Raw genomic sequence first — 21,393 nt, forward strand, 5'->3', positions numbered from 1 at the left:
TCTAGGATTGGATAAAAAGCAAAATGGAGAAACACATACTTTTTTTTACATTGATAAATAGTAGTTAACATTTATAGCACATGGAGATGGTATGTGGGGGAAAAGATAACAATAAGGGGTTCTATGCTCTTCTGCTCTGGTGGTCTTGTGTTCTGGTGCTGTCAATTATGCCATTGAACGGTAGGAAAAGAAAATTACTCTGATATTTCAAAAGTATGTTGAACAATAGGCAGAGCTCACTTGAGGTAACGATTTACCTTTGCTAAGGAAGCTATAGGCCTGGGAGGTAACTATCTACTATGATCTGCCCAGTTAGGAATTTGTAATTAGACCATCCTGTGTGGTTACTTTTGGTCACTGAGCTTGTTAGGCCTGCCCTGAGCCCCCGTGAGCTTGTCAGCTTTATTGCATAGTTCCCTTTTTTGTTTACACTATTGATGTTAACTTGATCATCAGTATTGAGAAAGAAGCACTTAGAATTAGCAGTAATCCCACCCTAGGCGGTTTGGTTTAGTGGTTAGAGTGTCAGCCCTCCAACTGAAGGGTCTCAGGTTCAATTATGGGCATGTACCCCAGTTGTAGGCTTAATCCCTGGCCTGATCCAGCGTGCGTGTGGGAGGCAGCCAATTGATGTGTCTCTTTCACATTGATGTTTTTCTCTCTCTCTCTCTCCCCCTTCCACTCTCTCTGAAAATCAATGGGAAAAATATCCTCGGGTGAGGATTAAAAAAAAGAATTAGCAATAATCCCTTAAATGTAAGTACTTCAAATTTATGAATCACCTTCACCTAGGTCACTTGGATCCTTGATCTGATTGACCTTAAAAATTTTATATTACGATTATAGTCATTATCGACATTTGTTTCTATATGATCTATAAAACATGGCTTAAAATGGGAAGCATTTTCGGCTGCATGGATGATAGAGAGCAGATGATTGCTGTGGGAAGGGTGGTACTCAGAAAGTATTGTACTATAAGGGCTGCAACATGCATTATTCAGTGTGCTAAATATTTGGCCTTCTCCCAACTTTGGAAAAGGGGAAACTGAGTGGGAAGGATGGGTTTTCTAAGGTTTTGTGCTGGGAGTGTTATAAATTTTGTGCAAACACTACATATTGGCTGCAAGATGACCAGTAGGTCACCATCAATTTGATCTTATTGCATGGTATCATTTATTAAACCCATGCTCTGAGGTTCTCACATTATCACTCTGAGTCTTTATTAACACAAACAGCAAAGTGTTAGAAGTAGCCTTGTTTTCTAAAAATGTGTCTAGACTTCATTCTCTGACAAGTGGAAGATCACTGAGAAAGTGCAGCATGGGGTTATCTCTGTAAGGGTGTGTCTGTTATTACCAGGGAATGCATATCCCTGTATTGAGGCCATAGTTCCTAGGGCTATCGGTTGACAGGGTAGAGATATGGACTCCAGAAGTACACCATGTTTTCTGTTCTCAGGGGACTGTGGGAGCAAAAGAACATCACTGAGTTTAGATATCTACCAAGTGTAGTTTGTAAAAAGTGGGTCCTATGCAGTTGGTCTAGAAACCAGGGTTACTTTGGGGAGAAGGAGCAGAGTACCAAGAAGATGATCACACTGAGCTCAGATAGAGCCTGGGCCTTTTCAGACAAGGTGAGTAGCTGCCGAGTGCTGGTGGAAGGTCTTAGGAAAAACCAACCAGTTAAGTCACCACCCTCTTAGGCATATCTGTCAAAGGTCATTGCAGAGATGTGCATGTAGGATGGAAGCAGATGGGACACAGGCAGCCTCAGTGGCATAGGAGAGTAGATAGGAGAGCTTGGGCCTCCAGAAGCACAGCCAGCAGACCCAAAGTCCTCCCTACTCAGTGGAAGTAGTCTCAGGATCATTGGCCGCTCTGGAAGAAGTATCTTCAGCAAGTGCCCAGATGAACAGGCAAAATTTGATAACACCCCATATCTATCATTTCTCCTAGTCCTGAAGGAGAATGCTGGCAATTTTAATTCCTTTTGGATATTTCTGAGCCGTTTAACTAGTTTGGGTTGTAGGAAACATGGACGGGAAGAGAGAACGAGTTGACCTTTGTCCTCTGTGGGCAGAGTGGGTTGTTGTGTCAGAAGCTTGAGGGCCCAGGGTGAGGTTCTCTTGCCTGAAGTATAGTTTAGACATCCAAGGGCAGGTGCTCTAAGGGACAGCAGATTAGAGATAATCTGAAATTTATTCAGCATTCCAAAAGGAATTAGACTAAGAATCAAAATAGGAAGTCAGATGAGATAATGGCAAAGGGAAGGGTAGTGAGTAAGAGGTGGGTTTGAAAGGCATTCATTCCTTTCTGTCAGGCTTGCAGCTTGGGGGCTGTGCATGGATAGGGAGGGAAGGATGTGGTCAAGTAAGTTGGAAGACCTTAATTGTCAAGGGGCTGACAGGTTTCACAGCCAGATGCGCCCCCACATTCCAGTGTGGGTGGAAATGAGAGTTTAGATGTGATATTATGACAAACTTAGATAGGTTTTAATTATTTTTTCCTTTGAATTTCATCCTTTCTGGGCCCATGCTATCAGTGTAATAATTTGATAAACTGAACTTCTTTGATGGATCAGAGGGTCTCAGGCAATGAAAGTTTCCTCACTTTGGTCATCTTAGCCATTAATGGTGGGGATTCCATAGGTGCAAATGCCACAGCTGGCCATTAAAGCACCATTAAGCAGAAATATATTTCCCTCAAATGATAACATTTGATACAGGCTCACATAGCCAGTGTCTTTGAGGGCGTGTGTAAAATGTGTGTCTAGTGGCTAATGCAGGATTGCAGAAAAAAGATAAGTATAAGAAAAATGGGGAATGTTTAGGTACTTATATTCTTCATGAGCGAAGAAATGTAAAGGAAACCCCACCCCCCACCCTTAGCAATGGTAGGTTCTCTCCTCTCTCTCTGATTTCCTTGCTCACCTTGCAAGGGATTCACTTCCTGTGCTTTATTATTTTACAATCGTGATGAAAGGAGCACTTAAAATAAACTTTGTTTAAAAGCTTTGTGTTTCCCTGCTTCATGATGCTTTGTAGACAGTGAGAATTCAGTTTAAGGGATAGGAAAGTAGAGCTCCCAGTGTGTAATAGACATGCTGGAATTTCAATGGATTCTAAAGGCATAACAACAATAGCATTAAGAACAGGCCAGGGCCTTTGATGTTACTGACAAAAAAAGGGGGAGTGGAGGCAAGGGGCCCCTGTCATTTCTGTCATGAGCTTTTAAACTCTTGACCTCCAACCTTTGGTTCCAAAATGCTTTTTCCATATGGGTGTTAACAGCCTGCTTAAGTATCCTGAATTGAGTGGAGCATCAACATTGCCTTGGTGGGAAAGGACATTCATTTTCTTGGAAAAGGTCCAAGGTGGGGAACTTATTGCTGAGTGTCCACCATTGTCTGGCCTGTCTTAGGGATAGCAGGGTGGGCTGGGGTGGTGACTTGGCATACCTACATGAAGTGACTCCTGGCCCAGCAGGAAGCAGGCAGCCTTGCAAGGCTCGAATATGAACTTCAGAGCTATGATTTAGCTCAGGCATATGCTGGGAGTTGGCCAGTGCTTGAACAGGGACAATTCTGAAGAGAAGGTGGGGTCTTTCTTTGGTGTCCCTGGTTTTGCCTGTTCTTGGAGGCCAGTTAGGTAGATGGAAGTCCTGTAGTCCCTAAGAGGGAGGCTGGCTCCGTCCACTGCTGCCATTGCGTGGACCTTTATTGTTATTCCTCCTCCTTTACTTTGCTTAAACATTGAGTTCCTACTGGGTGTTCAGGGATAAGTGAGCCTCTTCTCCCCTCATACCCCAGGTAGTGTGGGAGGGAAAGGAGGCAGTTCTGATTTGACCATGTGCCAGGCCAGGTGTTTGTCACCACATTGGCTGGCATGTTAGTGATGTCACCACTCTAGCCCTCCCGCACATGCCCCAACCAGAGCCAGGATATAACCCTTGTAGACATATATGCACCCAACATTGGAACACCTAAATATATAAAGAAAATCAGACACCTCCCACACAACTCATTTTTCATGTGCATTATCTGTTTACAGCTCAGTACAGATGCTACTCGTTTTATGATGGGTTTACGCCCTGATAAACCCATCGTAAGTTGAAAATATTGTAAGTTGAAATGCATTTAGTACACTTAACCTACCAAACACCATAGCTTAGCCTAGCCATTTTCTACTGAATGCGTATCACTTTTGCACTATCATAACATAAAAAATATCTTACCATAGTAAGTGAAGTTGAGGACCGTCTGTAATTAAGTAAACTGGTATTTGTGTGAGGGAAAGTGCCTAAGTAGGGATACAGGGGTCCTCAAAGAACTTAGTCTTGTGAGAGAGGAGATAATGAGGACACGGTGTGGCTGCAAATAGAGTCCCATAGGTTGTCTGTGGTAGGCCTCAATAACCCAAATGATGGAGAGGGGAGGAAGGAGCAAGACCCAAGGTTCCCCCAGGATCTCAGAGAACCTAGACTAATGGGGTGGCATTTGCATGAGTCTTGAAGACAGAATTGCAGTTGGATTAGAGGGACTTTGTTTTCCATTGAGGTGACAACCTAAGCCATAACAATAAATAGCTGCCTGACGGAGCACTGACTCTTCTGAACGAAGTATTCTGGATGCAGCTAGGTCACTCGGGGCCTTGAATGCCATGATAAAATGTTGGGCTGGACAGGGAAGACTATCCTGGGCCACTGCAGATTTTGAGATCAGGGAGGGACATAGTCGAGTCTAGGTTTTAGGGATGTAAGTCTGGAAAACATAATTTAGATAAGAGATGATAAAATGCCTGTGCTCTGATAGTGTCATGGTAAGAAGTAGAGTGCCCAGCAGTTGAGTGTCAACCTGGGATCCAGGCGATTGGGGTTCGGTTCCCCGTCAGGGCACATGCCCGGGTGGCAGGCTCAGTCAGTGACTCTCTCATCATTGATGTTTCTATCTCTCTCTCTCCCTCTCCTTTCCTTTCTCTGAAATCAATAAAGATATATTTAAAAAAAAAAAAAAAAAAAGAAGTAGAGTGCCTAAGAGTGCTTGCTTTGAAGAGAAAAAGACACCAGCTTGCCACTCTCTCCCCACATTTCCTTGACAAGGCCCTTAATCAGTTCCCTTGTCCCAAAGAATGGACATACTGTTAGTACTTGTGCCCTAATAAATTAGATCAAAAAGGTTAGTAGTGCCTGACACACATTAAAGTATTTAGTGAATTATACAATAGTCCCCCTTTATCTGAGGTTTTGTTTTCCACAGTTTTAGTTACCCACAATTATAAAATATTAAATGGCAAATTCCCCAAATAAACAATAGCTAAGTTTTAAATTGCACACTGCTCTGAGTAGTGTGATGAAATGTCATGCCATTGGGCTCTGTCTAGTGGTGATGTAAACCATCTCTTTGCCCTGTGTATCCATGCTGTCTGTATGTACAAAACAATAATATATTTTAAGAGAGAGGCCACATTCACATTATATTTTTATACTATTATAATTGTCCTATTTTAGTTATTGTTGTTAAACTTTTATTGTGCCTCATTTATAATTAAATGTTATCATCCGTATGTATGTATAGGAAAAAACACAATATACTGTGTATAGGGTTCTGTACTATCTGTGATTTCAGGCATTCACTGGGGGTCTTGGAATATATCCACAGAGGATAAGGGGGATACTAGAGTTATACTCATAGTTGTTTTTTAAAAAATTATTATTAATTACTATTAATGGGGAAAACCTTGGAAGACATTTAGTTTTTGATTGACAGGAACTAGAAATGGGGTGGATGGTGAAGATGGATGGGGAGAGAGTTAATAACCTGTTCCATAAGAGCTTCTTGTCAGATTTCAAGTGGAACAAGTATTCATTTCTTATTGGCTACAAAAATTCACCAACATGCACACTTATGATCACTACAGGTTTTCCAGTGGCTTCAAAATATTTCCCAAGGTGGACTTGGATGAGTGGCTCTCTGATTCTCTGTCTAGGAACTCTGAAGACAGAAGTGAACTCCCTTGATGCTCTGAGCCTCAGGCCAGTCAGTCTCCATCAAGGTGGCCTGGGTTGGTGTTACTGCTTCAGAAGCAGAACTGAGATAGAGATGGGGCCCCGTACCATGCCTTGAATACTGTCCCTTGACAGGGATTTCATTAGGAGTGCCGCCTTGTTTATGAGACTTTGGGTAGATTTTTAGCTTTTCTGATCAGAGACTGGAATTTTCTCTTCTTAGTTCTAAGAATTGTAATAATATAGGAAATAAAGAGAAGTAAGACTTAGGAGAATAATAATAAAGCTTTGAAAATGATGATTTTGGGGTTGTCAAGAAGATCCCATTCAGTAATATACATGAGCTTTATAAAACGTACAGCTTTGTATACTTTTGCTTTCACATTTCATTATCTAATTTTGCAAAATTGAAAAAGAATTAAGAAACTCTTTGAGTAGCTTTATTTTGGATAGGAAACAACTTCTAGACTTCATCTTTGTTGATTAATGGTTGGTTTACTAACTAAATTAGGCAACTTCTGAGTCGAATGTGTCTCTAATGCTTTTATAGTTAAATGTGAGATACTTTTAAATCTGTAATATGCTTTTCCTGGAAACATTTCATCCTCTGCTTTCATTTAATCAGCCTTAGGAATCCTAATATATAGTTTTGGAACTATGAATTTAGATTTTGAATTGTGATGTACAAAAATAGGATTATAGATTTAAGAATTTGTTACCAGTAACCTATTTCCATCTTTTAATTTCCAAGGTTACTTATTGTCACAGAAAATACACCATTGGTGTATTTAAAAGTAATGGATTTTTCACTTTTAAATGTGGTGATTCCTCATAGTTTTTCATGTGATTTCCCTTGGAGAGTTCTCCACCTTCGGTATAATGGCTATAAACATCTTATTTCTTTTTGCTGCCTTTCCTTCTGTTGATTTTTTTTCTCTCTTATCCTGGCAGGAAAGCCAGAAACAGCAAAAATTTAATGGGTACATATATTTGTGATCATAAGCAAAATACATTCCAGAGACTTAGATGGAAGTATTTCATGGTCAGCCAGTAGGGAGATGTGGTCTATTTCTGCAACTGACCGGATGTCATTTTTCACTGGAAACATGCAAAGACTTCTGATAAAAAAAAGTTAGAAGAAACCAGAAAGGGGAGCCATCAATTGTTTGTTCACTATCCAGGATACATTCAAGGTGGTTAAGACAGAGATTTGTTTTGTCAATTCATTTGCAAAGGGTTGTTTGTCATTTTCTTGTGGAAACACATACTTATGTTTGTTAAGGAGCATAACATAAATGAATTCTGGTATGATGAGACTACTGTGCTGGGTTAGCATTTAGGCCTAAAATATTAATTAAATATTAATTAGAGGATGCAAATAAACAAAATCAGAAACAAAAGAGGTGAAATAATAACTGACCCAACAGAAACACAAAGGATTGTAAGAAAATGCTATGAACAACTATATAACACCAAGCTGGACAACCTGGATGGAATGGACAAATTCCAAGAAAAATACAACCTTCCAAAACTCAATCAGGAGGAGTCAATAATGGCTGATAAAGTTGAAGCAGTAATCAAAGGGCTCCCAGCACACAAGATCCCTGGACTGGATGGCTTCACGGGGGAGTTTTACCAAACATTCAAAGAAGAATTAACACCTACACTCTTCAAATTATTTCAAAAAATCCAAGTGGAAGGTCCACTTCCAAACTCTTTTTACGAAGTCAGCATTAGCCTAATTCCAAAGCCATATAAAGACAGTACAAAGAAAGAGAATTACAGGCCAATATCCCTGATGAACATAGATGTTAAAATCCTCAACAAAATATTAGCAAATTGGATCCAACAATCGATTAAAAAGATCATATACTATGAACAAGTGGGATTTATTCAAGGGATGCAAGGCTGGTACACTATTCGCAAATCAATAAACGTGAAACATCACATAAACAAATTTAAAGACAAAAAACACATGATCATATCAATAGATGCAGAAAAAGCATTTGACAACATTCAACACATGTTTTTGATAAAAACTCTCAGCAAAGTGGGAATAGAGGGATCATACCTCGACATAATAAAGGCCATATATGACAAACCTACAGTCAACATCATACTTAATGGGCAAACACTGAAACCATTTTCCTTAAGAACAGGGACAAGACAGGGGTGTCCACTTTGACCACTCTTATTCAACATAGTACTGGAAGTTCTAGCCACAGCGATCAGACAAGAGGAAAGCATAAAAGGCACCCAAATTGGGAAGGAGGAAACAAAACTGTCATTATTTGCAGATGACATGTTATTGTACATAGAAAATCCTAAAGACTCCACCAAAAAACTACTAGATTTAATAAATGAATTCAGCAAGGTAGCAGGATACAAAATTAACACCCAGAAATCGAAGGCATTTTTATACACCAATAATGAACTCTCAGAAGAGAAACTAAAAAAAAAAAAAATCCCATTTACCATTGCAACTGAAAAAATAAGATACCTAGGAATAAACTTAACAAAAGATGTAAGAGACCTGTACTCAAAAAACTATAGGAGACTGAAAAAAGAAATAGAAGAAGATATAAACAAATGGAAAAATATACCGTGCTCATGGATTGGAAAAATTAACATCATTAAAATGTCTATACTATCCAAAGCAGTATATAAATTCAATGCAATGCCTATTAAAATACTAACAGCATATTACACAGATCTAGAACAAACACTTCAAAAATTTATATGGAACCAAAAAAAGACCTTGAATAGCCACAGCAATCTTGAGAAAGAAGAACAAAGTTGAAGGGATCACAATACCAGATATCAAGTTATACTACAAAGCCACTGTAATCAAAACAGCCTGGTACTGGCACAAAAACAGACATGTAGATCAGTGGAACAAAACAGAGAATCCAGAAATTGACCCACGCAATTATGGTCAATTAATATTTGATAAAAGAGGCAAGAACATAAAATGGAGTGAAGACAGTCTCTTCAATAAATGGTGTTGGGAAAATTGGACAGCTACATGTAAAAAAATGAAGCTAGACCATCAACTTACACCATACACAAAAGTAAACTTAAAGTGGATCAAAGACTTAAATGTAAGACATGAGACCATGAAAATCCTAGAGGAAAACATAGGCAGCAAAATCTCAGTCATCTCTTGTAGCAGAGTGTTTGCTGATTTACATCTCTTAGGGCAAGAGAAACTAAGGAGAAAATAAAGAAATGGGACTGCATCAAAATTAAAAGCTTTCTACAGCAAAAGGAACCATCAAGAAAACAGAAAGGGATCCCACTGTATGGGAGAACATATTTGCCAATGACACATCTGATAAAGGGTTAATATCCAAAATATATAAGGAACTCATACAACTTTAAAAAAGGAAGACAATTCAATTAAAAAATGGACAAAGGACCTAAGTAGACACTTCTCCAAAGAGGACATACATATGGCTAAGAGACATGAAAAAATGCTCAACATCACTAATCATCAGAGAGATGCAAATTAAAACCACAATGAGGTATTACTTCTCACCTGTCAGAATGGCTACCATCAACAAATAAGGAAAGACAAGTCCTGGCGAAGGTGTGGAGAAAAGGGAACACTAGTATGTTGCTGGTGGGAATGCAGACTGATGCAGCCACTGTGGTAAAGAGTATTGAGTTTCCTCAAAAAGTTAAAAATTGACGTGCCACTTGACCCATTGATCCAGCTTCTAGGAATATATCCTAAGAAACCCGAAACACCAATCACAAACAACTTATGCACACCTTTGTTCATGGCAGCGCAATTTACAATAGATAAGAACTAGAAACAGCCCAAGTGCCCATCAGTAGATGAGTGGATAAAAACGCTGTGGTACATTTACACCATGGAATACTATGCAGCTATAAAAAAAGGATCTTTTATCCTTTGGGACAGCATGGAGGGAACTAGAAAGTATTATGCTAAGTGAAATAAGCCAGTCAGAGAAAGACAAGTACCACATGATCTCACTTATATGAGGAATGTAGTAAACAAAATAAACTGATGAACAAAATGGATCCAGATACATAAAAGCATGGAACAGAGTGAAGGATCTCAGAGGGAAGTTGGGCATGGGGGAGTGGGTAGGGAGAGATTAATCAAAGAACTTATATGTTTATAAGCATAACCCATGGACACAGACATTGTTCTGAGGAAGGCCTGGGGTTGGGGTGGATGCGGGGTGGAGGGGATCAATGGGGGTAAAAAGGGGTCATCTGTAATATTTTCAACAATTAAGATAAAGAAACTTAAAATAATAATAAGAAGAAGAACATAACAATAAGGACTTAAATTTAACAAACTTATAATGGAAAGCAGGAAAAAAAATTAAATGAATTTAATATGCCTACTTGTTTGCACAGAAGAAATGACAGTGAGATGGCTATTTGAGTAGTGCGGAATGCCCATGGAGTCAGGAATGTCGGGCAGTTGCCAGAAGTAAAAATTTATTGGGTTTTTAGAAATAGTATAGTTTTTGTTGTTAATTAGTTTTCCATGTAACTTTATGTTTTATTTAAGTTGTGAGGAAACTCAAGCTTGCAAATGTTAATTTATTATTGCCGTTATGTGCTAGATTCATAGTAGATTTCAACTATTATTGTTCTTATCTTAGAATATATTTAGGATATGTTTTGCTAAAATCACAGGATAAGTGTCCTTCTTAATAATTACTATTCTGGATACTTCTATAAAGAGATTTTTAAGTCACACAAATTATACATTTTTTACATATATAGTGTTATCACTCAAAAACTACACATTGATAAAGAAAAAAATTGATGTTGGAGTCAGTCCATATAGTAATAACTCCCTTAGGCCACTGAGCCCTGAAAAAGTCTTGCAGGTGGCAAAGTGATTACTAGAAATGCCCAAGGCAGGAAGAGGCCTGGTGTACTGCTCCACCCTTTCATTGGAGTGGTGATTGTGTCTCTCTGTACCCCTTCTCTCCCACTTGAGATCTCTCATTTGATAGAATCTGGATAATTATTTTGGTTTTAACATAGTGGATGTTGACCACAAGGGGTTTTAATGTTTCTATGGATGATAGGCAAATAAGTGAATTTGTGGGGACTAGACATTCTTCCAGGCAGGGCTGACCCTGATGACAGGAAAAATAATCTCTAGTTCTGGTCTAGAATAAATTCCAAAGTCAGTGTATAGACAACTTCAGTATTTAAATAAGCTAGGGGAACTTTTGCACTCTAGGCAGTTGACTCTTGTGGGTTCTCCTGTGGGTCCTCTGTGCTCTAAGGCCAGTCAAGTGTCATTTGGTGAATTATTCCTTCAGGGCACTTACGTAGCTGACTTTGATCTCTCTTTTTTAATCTACAATATTTGTATGTAAATTTCAAACCTTAAAAGACTGTCCCAGAGTGACATCAAACACATCTTATAGCCTGAGGAACTAAAACTATTTCTTGAGAGATGATGCAACTGATGGTAAATCTCCAAGTGTCTTTCTCTGGCTACAGGTTTTATGATCTACCTAGGTTGTTGTGAAGAGGCCTAAAAATCAATGCTTCTGATTTCTAATGAGATCCTTAATTCGCAGCATGATGACAGGCAGCATGAAATAGAACACTGACAACTGGACATAGCACAAATATTTTTACTATGCATTTCAATTTAAACATGTGTCGAGCCAATTACATATTTATAGGGCTTAGACTATTCTGCTCAAGCCTGGGATAATATGCACTCTTCAAATCTCAGTTTAGTATAGAGGAATTTGGTCCAATAGTCAAACCTCTTGCAAGACTGTAATAAATCATTGCAACCATAAGCATGTACAGTTGACTGGTTACCACTGCTCCACAGACTCACCCCCACCTGGTAGAATTTTAATTCCCTCAGTAAAATGGATTTCACCAGTTCTGCACATTATTCTCCCTGTCTTCCATTTAGCACGTTAGTTTGCTGACAGTAGAGTACACAGCACTTAGCAGCTGGTTTGTGGAACCATCAGTCAGGAAATTGTATGATAAATAGGAGGTAGCTAGGTTTAGTGGCACTTCCTTCTGCTTCAGCAGTTTTAACTGGAGTTTGGAAAAGTCATCATGTGGTGTTTTGTCAAGGGCCAGAACAGGAGATGGCTGTGGTGCAGTGACTTATTACACATACACTTGAGTTATGATGCTCCACAGCTGCGCTGCTCATGTGTAAATAATAAACCATGAGGTGGATAATTATGGTGGCTGCTGGCAACATAGGCCTCTTCTTGTCATATGGGTGTTTTTAGACAGTTTCTTGGGTCTGTGATGGAATATGCTGCTGATCTTCCACATAGAAACAACAAGCCAAGATGCAAGAGAAGCATTTGGTGTTTGAGGATCAAGCTTTTTTCTTTTTCTTAGGATTAATGTCATGTGATGCCACTTACATTAAAGTACATTCCCATTCTGCTTTGTACTTTTTGTTTATACTGTTAAGCTATGGTCAAGCATGTCTTTAATTGGAAGAGGTGTTCCACTGCATTTTCTCAGAAAGTGGCTTAAGAGGCGTGATTTCCACCAATAAATGACGTAAAGTATAATTGTGTAGATTTTATCAGTCCAGGAAAAGTTATTTTGAACTAAATCAAGAGGGAAATAAATAGAAACAGTAAAATTCTTAAACCTAAAACCAGAGGTCTTTGTCAAGTTGGATCATAACCATACTTTTTTGTTATTTATTTAACTAATTCCAAAATGCAGAATTCATAAATTTCCTTGGGACATAAGTAAAGACTGTGCAGACAGTGCTATAAGATGCATCACAAACTTTCAGTGAGAATTAACTTTTATATTCACAAAACACACTTCAACAGTGAGAAATGACTACAGTAATTGTATTATATTTTCCTCTCACATATTTTTACATTTTCTCTTTCATTCTGAGAAAAGGAGAGTGGGTGAGAAACAGAGATGGTGAACTAAAATCCTGTTAGAATAATTTCTCAAAATGAAAAGATGGAAATGCCTTTTAAATATCCATGATAGTATTATAAGAATTCCTTGGGGAAGAGAGTTTTATAATGTTTGGATATACCCTTTTGATATTATAGGATTAACTGGTTGGTCTTCATCCCTGTGCACATAATCACTGTAACTTTATTATAAATACTCACATAATAGATAATGACTGTAAGTTCCTGGATCTACGAGGCGTCTATTGAATGTGGAATTAATTCACACATTTTGAGCCCTATGTGTTTGAAAAATGTGGATTTGTGCTTCATCATAATGCACAGGTGCACCCACATACAGAAAATCAGGTACAGTTAATCCCCACTTATTCCATGGAGAGAATTTAATGATGCAGAACACAGCCAAGAGTGAAGAAATAAGGAAGTAAAAATATCTTCCAACTCTGACATAGTTGTCACAATTTACCTCAAAACTGACAGTAAAATGGTATATGGGAGAAGACTTTAGGAGGTGGGTTAGACCTTATGAGTGCTTAATTTACACAAAGTTCTCGTAGGTTTTTTCTCTGATTTCCAAGAGCAGATAGCATGTGTTAAGTTTGAAGTCAGCTGGAAGCAAGCATGTTCACATCAGCAGCTACTAAAAGGAAAGAAAGAACAAAAGCCATGTCTCCTGGCCATCCGCCTGACCCAGGACTGAATCTTACTCATTTGAGCCTATTTCAAAATTTAAAATCAGGAAACATTATGAGTATGTGTCAGACTTTCAAACTAGTGGAAAATATTACTCCACTTAATATTATATTGTTTTAATAAGGATGAATATTTTTCACTGAAAATGGTTAAATGAAGTAGGACATTTTGCTCTGTGGTGTTAGTGAGTTATGTGGAAAACTGAATGTGACAACAGTGTTGGATGAACTTGGCATACCAACTATCCAGATATTCATTACAAAAACCTCATCTCTGACATCTTTTAATCTTAAGTCCTAAGTGGTGCACTTAAAATAGGACTGCTTTTTTTTCATATGCACTCTATAAAATGTACAAAGTGGGATAAAGGATCAGGTAGTTAGTATAGCCCTCACCGGTTGAATTCCAGCATTGTTGTACATCATAATACACAGTGACAATGATGTAACACTACCAGGATGGTTCCTTCCCTCTCTCTGAACCACCCTCTCATCCCTTTGTCTTATAAGCACAAAATACATGAGTCATTGACATTTTCAGTACAGTAGTCTTTTTCCATTGGTGGAAGTTTTCTAGGTCCTAAATCTGGTGGGACTGCAGCCTTGAGTACTGTCTATACTATGTTCATAGTTTTTCACTTGTATGTTTTCTCATAACCAAACAGATTCTCAAAGGAAGGGCAAAGTTCAAAACAAGGGACATAAGATATAATTTTATTTATTTATTTTTTAAACTTTATCTCTCCATTACAGTTTATATTCAATATTGCTTTGTATTAGTTTCAGGTGTACAACATAGTGGTTAGACAATCACATACTTTACAAAGTGGTTCCCCTGATATTTCCAGTACCCACCTGGCACTATACACAGTTATTACAATATTATTGGCTGTATTCCCTATGCTGTACTTTACATCCCAATGGCTATTCTGTAACTACCAATCTGTACTTCTTAATCCCTTCACCTTTTTCACCCAGCCCTCCAAACCCCCTCCCGTCTGGCAACCATCAGTCTGTTCTCTGCATTTATGAGTCTATTTCTATTTTGTTTGTTGATTTCATATGAAGGTATTTTAATGTCATAAAAAAGAGAAAAAAAGAAATAAGCCAGACATAGAAAGTCAAATATTATATGATTTTACTTATATGTGGAATCTAAAGAACAAAATAAACAAACAAAATAGAAAAATATATAAGTTTAAAAAGTTTTGTTATGTTTATATTCTAAAAGGTGCTTGTTGAAGATTTAGAAAAAAGAGAAGTATATAGAGAGGAAAATGAGAGCCACTTTAATTCACCACACACGCATGCCTAATGGTCCTCTACTGAGACTTAGTTGGAGGGGTACCGGTTACACCCTTTATGTGTTTGGCACAGCACCATTCCCCAACATGAACACTCAGCCCTCAGGGTTCTGTGTTGCTTCTTGCAGCCATCTCTCAGAACCTTTTTGCAGTGCCTCATTTGGAATTGCCTGTACCACCTGCTATCCTCAGGTCTAGGCAAATCTTCAGACTTGTAGAAATGGCTTGAAGCCCTTTGGAGGCATGTTGGTGTACACATCAATTCCTAGGAGTGTTGCCAGTTCATGGGCAATACCAGCATGATGGCTATGTTCAGTCTCGACCATGTGTGAAAGGTACTATTGAAGAACACGTTTGGCTTTTTTACTGTAATATCAGGCTTATATAAAGCCATGGAGGCACACCTCCAGGTTTTGAACTCCTTTATTTTGCTTCTTGAAACTTGGTAAAAACTGGAGTGTCAGTTACAAAATATCACCCATGCTTCTAATGATAAAATTTAGCAAAACTCTCCAGTTTTTGCAGTGAATCACTATTTAGGGGGGAAAAAGTATATCCAGAGAATCAGCATAAATTACTGTAAGTGGGAGTAGAGGAACTATTGTAACTTAAGTACACACAGGAACCCAGGAAATGGTGAACACCAGCCTGAGCAGAGCAAGACAGGAGGTTGGTCTGGAGCCAAGGTGAATGTTAAGGCTGAAGGATAGGAATCCCTCAGTTTGCCCAAACCACCCTTTGTCAGTCTGAGGGTGTCAGCTCCTCTCCTGCAGGCAAGCCCTGTAGCATTTCTGCCACCAACCTATAGATTTGCTACCCCAGTGTCAGGACTGTGGAGGCATAACCCAGGCCAAGATGAAGGGGAGTATGCATTTAAATTACAAAAAATGTGTGTGTTTCTTGTGTGTAGTATATGTATGGCATGTGGTGTTTGTGGTATGTGTGATGTGTGGTGTTTGTGTGGTGTGTATGTGTAGAGTGTGGGGTGTTTGTGGAGATATGTGTTGTGTATGTGGTATACCTGTGTGGTATGTGTGTAGCATGTGGTATGTATGTTGGGTATGTGGTGTGTGTGTGGTGTGTATGTGGGGTTTGTGTGGGGGTGTGTGTTGTATATGTGGTGTGTGTTGTGTGTGTATATGTTTGTGTGGTATGCATGTGTGATAGGTGGGGTTTGTATGGGGTTATGTGTTGTGTGTGGTATAGGTATGTGGGGTGTTGTGTGTATGCCATTGATTCTACCAGGGGCTTTAGAAAAGACTCCTTCCCTTAAAAAGCATCATGGGTATGGGATAAGTGAAACTAATATTTATATTTCATCTTAGTCTAAAATTCACTTGACAGTTTAATTTAAAAAAAAAAAAGTGTCTTGTAATCTGTTCCTTTTGATTTTGTGGCTTAGTTCTTCTATTCTGGCTAGCCTTTCTTCCAGGGTAGGCTCGTATGTTTTTCTTTCTTGCTTTCCTCTGTAGGTTTTGGTTGTATTCCTAGGCTCTACTTTCTCACGTGCAGGTAGTAGTGACTTCTGCAGTACCTTATGAAGCCTAATAATGAACTTTAAAGAGTTCTTCCAGAAATTCTTAAAGTAGGGTCAGCGTAAGTCATGAAGACAGTATAGCAGTGTTGACTCATGAATTGGAATTGGAATTCCGTTCCAAAGGGTTCCTTTTATACAGGTTGAACTTTCTTTTTCAGACCCTCCTCACCTGTTTCCTGCATTCCATCCTCCTGTGCCAATCGATGCAAGACATCATGAGGGGCGTTACCATTATGATCCGTCTCCGATTCCTCCACTGCATGTGTAAGTATTAAAACTTTATCCAGTAATGCAACAGAACAAAATACCAGCTTTTACTATCTCAGGACTTTTTGTTTCAGCACGGCTATTGGGGGTTGAAGGTGTGGTAGAAGTATAAGGTTTACTTTTGAAATACAGCAAGCCTATATATTCTTGGACTACTGAAACAAATCCCCAATACTTCCTGAAAAATGCCTGTCATGCTAGGTGGCTGGGAAGTAATTCCTATATATTTTGCTGACGTATGTTTCTATGGGCTGTAAATACTAAATTAAAAAGTAGAGGACTAATGGAAGTTTACTACAAAGAATATGTATTTGGTTGAGAATGGGTTTGAAGTTTTTCAAGGTAAAATTTCTGTTTTGTGAAAGTCCTGCCCCAGGGATCACATGAATAGTAATGAAATTTCTATGGTAAATTTTCATAGCCCCTGTGGTGTGTACACCAACAGTCATTTGATTGATGGTAATGTCACCCAAACAAAATGGCAAGTGTGATTGAGCACATGGTTTACACAAAGATAAAAGGAAAGAATGGTGGTGATAACATACATTAGAAAAAGAAGGAGAAAATCTTGTGGAAATATTATCTTTCTCAGTTTTGGGAAAAGAAATAACTTTCAAACTAAAATGTGTGTGTGTGTGTGTGTGTGTGTGTGTGCGTGCGCGCGTGCATGTGTATGCCTGTGTTTGTAGTACTGTCCAGATAACTAGAACCACTTTCTAGGAAGGGCTGCCCCTTACAAATGGATACATACAACGCACACACACACATTTAGTTGTATATAGGAATCACCTTTCATTCTGAGACAGTAAAGTTAGAAAAGCACAAATAATACTTTGAAGAATAATGCTCGTTATTTAGAAAGTAGATTGCATCTTTATGGCTATTAGTTACAGCTGTGTAATTACGTATGTGCCAAAGAAAAATGAAGTTGTTCTACAGCAAGTCCTCCTCTGTGAACAGAATTAATTGATATTAACAACCCTAACTACATGCCCAAGTACACATATAATATTTTACCAACAGTTTTTTGGATCCATCTTCCATTGCTAAATTGTAATTTCAGAGCAGATTTGCCTGGAGGTAAGTAATAAATCTGTGTTGCATTGTAGAAGTAGGTATTTAGAGAAAGAGAATACAGAAACTTGTGACTTATTTTCTCATTTTTCACTGGAACATAAGTATTTCCAGGGTTCTAAGGCCTGTTAAAAATACACTCAAATAAAACCAAGAAGACAATTTAAAATGCCCTATATAAAGGGAAGGATATTCCAAATTCAGGCTTAAATCTGCAGTGTAATTCACCTGTTACACAGAGGTTTTGCATGGCTGATTCCCCCAGTCTCTGCAGTGATGTAGAAACTTAAATCAGATTTTCTATGCAATTTCAGAGTTTTTCACTCTTTGAAAATCATGTTATAGAGAAATTTCAAAGTATGAGTTTATGTGATTGGATGACCTATTCCTCTGGGTTCATTATAGTTTGCCTTGTAATTAAATTCAAATATGAATTTATCAACAAAAATCCAAAGTATTGGTTCTTTGGCAGAATGTAAAAACAAGCCCTCATATAGTCCATCCTATGTGTCCTAGGCCCTGATTACTGTGCCTACTGGATTAGCTTGCTAGCGATAAAAAAAAAAAAAAAAAAAAAAAAAAAAAAAAAGTCACAAGATAACTTAGGTTGAGTTTGGAGAATCCTGGAGGAAGGGATTGCATTTCAAGTATGACTGGTAAGCTGGGATTTTTACAGATTTTAGTACTTCCTGCTTTTCCAACCAAGCTTTAGGATACTTTAGCAGCAGTTGACTAAATTGTTTTCCAGTGATTAATAATGTAAAGCTGATGGGTAATCCTGAGCCTCAAAAGAGAAGTCCCGGAAGGTTCTGAGAGAGAATGTCATCACTGTGGGTAAAGAACGTGGTGGGAGCCTGGGTCTGTGGCCTCCTAGCAGGGTCCTAGATGGAGACACTGAGTTTATGAAGTAGGCTGCAGGAAGCTAGCGCAAGCCATACCTCTGTGACTTTATAATATGACATTTTCTCTACTTTTCCCTCAGTGATCTGACTCTGCATGGCAAGGGCCTACTTAAACACCTCACCCTCAGGACCTCACCTTTGCTGGCTGTTCCTCATAGAACCTTGTATATGCCTTTATTGTATCACAGACCCTCTTGCCTGATCATTTATTGTTTAGTGGTCACCGCCCCTGTTAGTTTCATGGACAGTGCCCGGTACTTAGGTGGGCACTTTGTAAAAGGTGCTCAGGAGCCCGGCCAGGCATGGCTTAGCGGTTGAGCAAGGACCTAGGATCCAGGAGATTGTGGTTTGATTCCCAGTCAGGGCACATGCCCGGGTTGTGAGCTTGATCCCTGGTGGGGGGCATGCGGGAGGCGGCTGATCAGTGACTCTCTCATCATTGATGTTTCTTTCTCTCTCTCTCTCCCTCTTCCTTCCCCTCTCTGAAATCAGTAAAGATATATATTTTTTTTAAAAAAAAGGTGCTCAGGAGACATTCAAGTTGTCTAGTCAGGGAGACAGCAGACAAGCAGTCGCAGAGCATAAATCTGATTCTTGAAGTCCAGAATGCTTGCTATATAATTATATTATAGAAAATGAGATCAAGTGAGCTTACTAAGCTTTTAGAATAAATATTTTTAATTATAAGAAGACAAAATTTGTGAGTATTCTCATTATTTTGTACACATAATTGTTCTTCTGGTGCCATCTTTAAAATTTAAATTTTAAGTCTTGAAAACAGGATTTGATGATGGAAATACTCACAGATCTCTGCTTAAAGGGATGGCAGGCACTGCAATAATATGATACTTGCTATCATATATTATCATTAAAGATTCTATTGAAAGAGGTTTATAAATTGCTCTTATTTTTAGATAAACCACCCTATATTAAATCATCAACGATACGGGGCAGAATTAAATTAAAATCTCATAAAGTGAAATATGTTCTGTATTAGCTGTTTGACACTTAATTTGCCTCTGAATGAGTTGAGGAAATCACAAATTAACCTGCCTTTGTTTTTTCAACCATGGCTTATTAGATGTTAGAACAACTGCAGTTACAGCCTAATAATAGGCACCAAGCCTTATAAATATGTGCAGAAATATGTCAGTTTGTATTAAAGAATCCAGTGTGTTAAATGGAATATCTTTAGATTACCCTACTTACTCTCAGTGTTATTCCACAATTTATGGTTAGGCAGTATAGATAAGAGAATAGAATCTTAATTTTTTCAAATACAGTACTGACAATAATATTAGAATTGATTAGTATTTCCTTTCTTACCTTATCATGAATTTACATTCAGAATTTATAAGTAGCATATGGAGTATTATCTTTCCCTGAGTTGTCACATGAAGATTGTCATATAAAATGTACAGTTCTTGCATTATGTTTATTTAATTCAAGCGGTTTGAAAATTAAGAAACACTGGATATGAGGAACTTTCCCTTTTTTCCTGAAAGTTATTCTCCACTGAATTCATGAGGACTCATGCTCTCTCTAATCATTTGCTTTGACCACAGATTTGATATTTTATTAATTCATAGAAAAAAAAATACTACTAGTGTTTTAGAAAAAACATTAGTGAGTATATTTTTTTATATTACTGAGATTATTTGGAGCATTAATGACAGAAACCAAATCAGTATTCACATAGTGCAGTAATTTTATGTGAATATTTACTTCTTTGTCTACTCTATTTCATACATTGCTTTGTTTATACCAGGACTTTTCCATGCATAACTCCAGGTTGCAGTATCCATTCTATGGGAATGGATGATGCTGTAGGCTAAAACTTACTATTTGTTTTAAATTTTCATTTGGAAATTTAGACAATTGGAATATTACATCTTCTCCCCCAAAATACAGATGTATTTTCAAGTGACTACTTGCACACTAATGAAGAAAGTATTCTTTCTCTTGCATTTTGAGTGTGTGCTTTTAAAAATTTGGTGTTAGTACTCATATAAGCATGCTTCTTTTATAAAAACAAATATAATGTATTCATAGAAACCCCAAAATAAAGTTTTAAATTCAACATTCGTTTGATATTTTCCCATGGGAAAAACTTTTTTATATACAACAAACTTTTTAGCCAATGTTTTCACATTTATGGGCCAATATGAATTGAATTTCAGACTGTCCATTTCTTTCATATGAGCTCTGCAATTCATTTTCCAAAGCAGATTCTTTAGTTATTAATCCATTACAGTAATTCAAGCCCCACAGATGTCGCCCTTTGAGCTGAGTGCTGCCCTTGTCTCATGCTATGGATGTGAATAGTATTGCACCCCAAGTTGCATCCAAAGCCAGTACTCACAGGTGGTCATTGCATGTTACCATCCACTTTACTAACTCATTTTCGAAAACCAGCTTCATCATTTCTGTCTTGGGGGAATGAGCACTCATGTTCTGTTCTGTTTGGTGAAAGGTTAAGGTCGGTGGTGCACAGGCAGGCTAAATAGCCATCTCAGACAGTGGATAAAGAAAAATTGAATTTATTTAAGGAAAGGGGATGGGGGATGGGGATACCCAAAGGGAAGGGCAACACAGCACTGAGTCAATGGGTATTGGGTCCATAATGGCAGCAAAAATATACTTAGGACAGTGAAACAAGGAAGAGCATGGAAGAAGAAAC

General features: G+C 38.2%; 1 protein-coding gene across 4 annotated transcripts in view; it reads left to right on the forward strand.

Moving 5' to 3' along the window:
* Positions 1-21,393, forward strand: part of GLI3 (GLI family zinc finger 3) — a 310,853-nt gene that overhangs the window by 160,452 nt on the left and 129,008 nt on the right. For all 4 annotated transcript variants that reach the window (XM_016213240.2, XM_016213241.2, XM_087821074.1 and 1 more), the window contains one exon: positions 16,629-16,734. In XM_016213240.2, coding sequence (XP_016068726.1) covers positions 16,629-16,734 — 106 coding nt within the window. The remainder of the gene's footprint in view (positions 1-16,628; positions 16,735-21,393) is intronic.

Source organism: Miniopterus natalensis, chromosome 10 (assembly GCF_054644295.1).
Source record: "Miniopterus natalensis isolate mMinNat1 chromosome 10, mMinNat1.hap1, whole genome shotgun sequence".
NCBI classification, from domain to species: Eukaryota; Metazoa; Chordata; class Mammalia; order Chiroptera; family Miniopteridae; genus Miniopterus; species Miniopterus natalensis.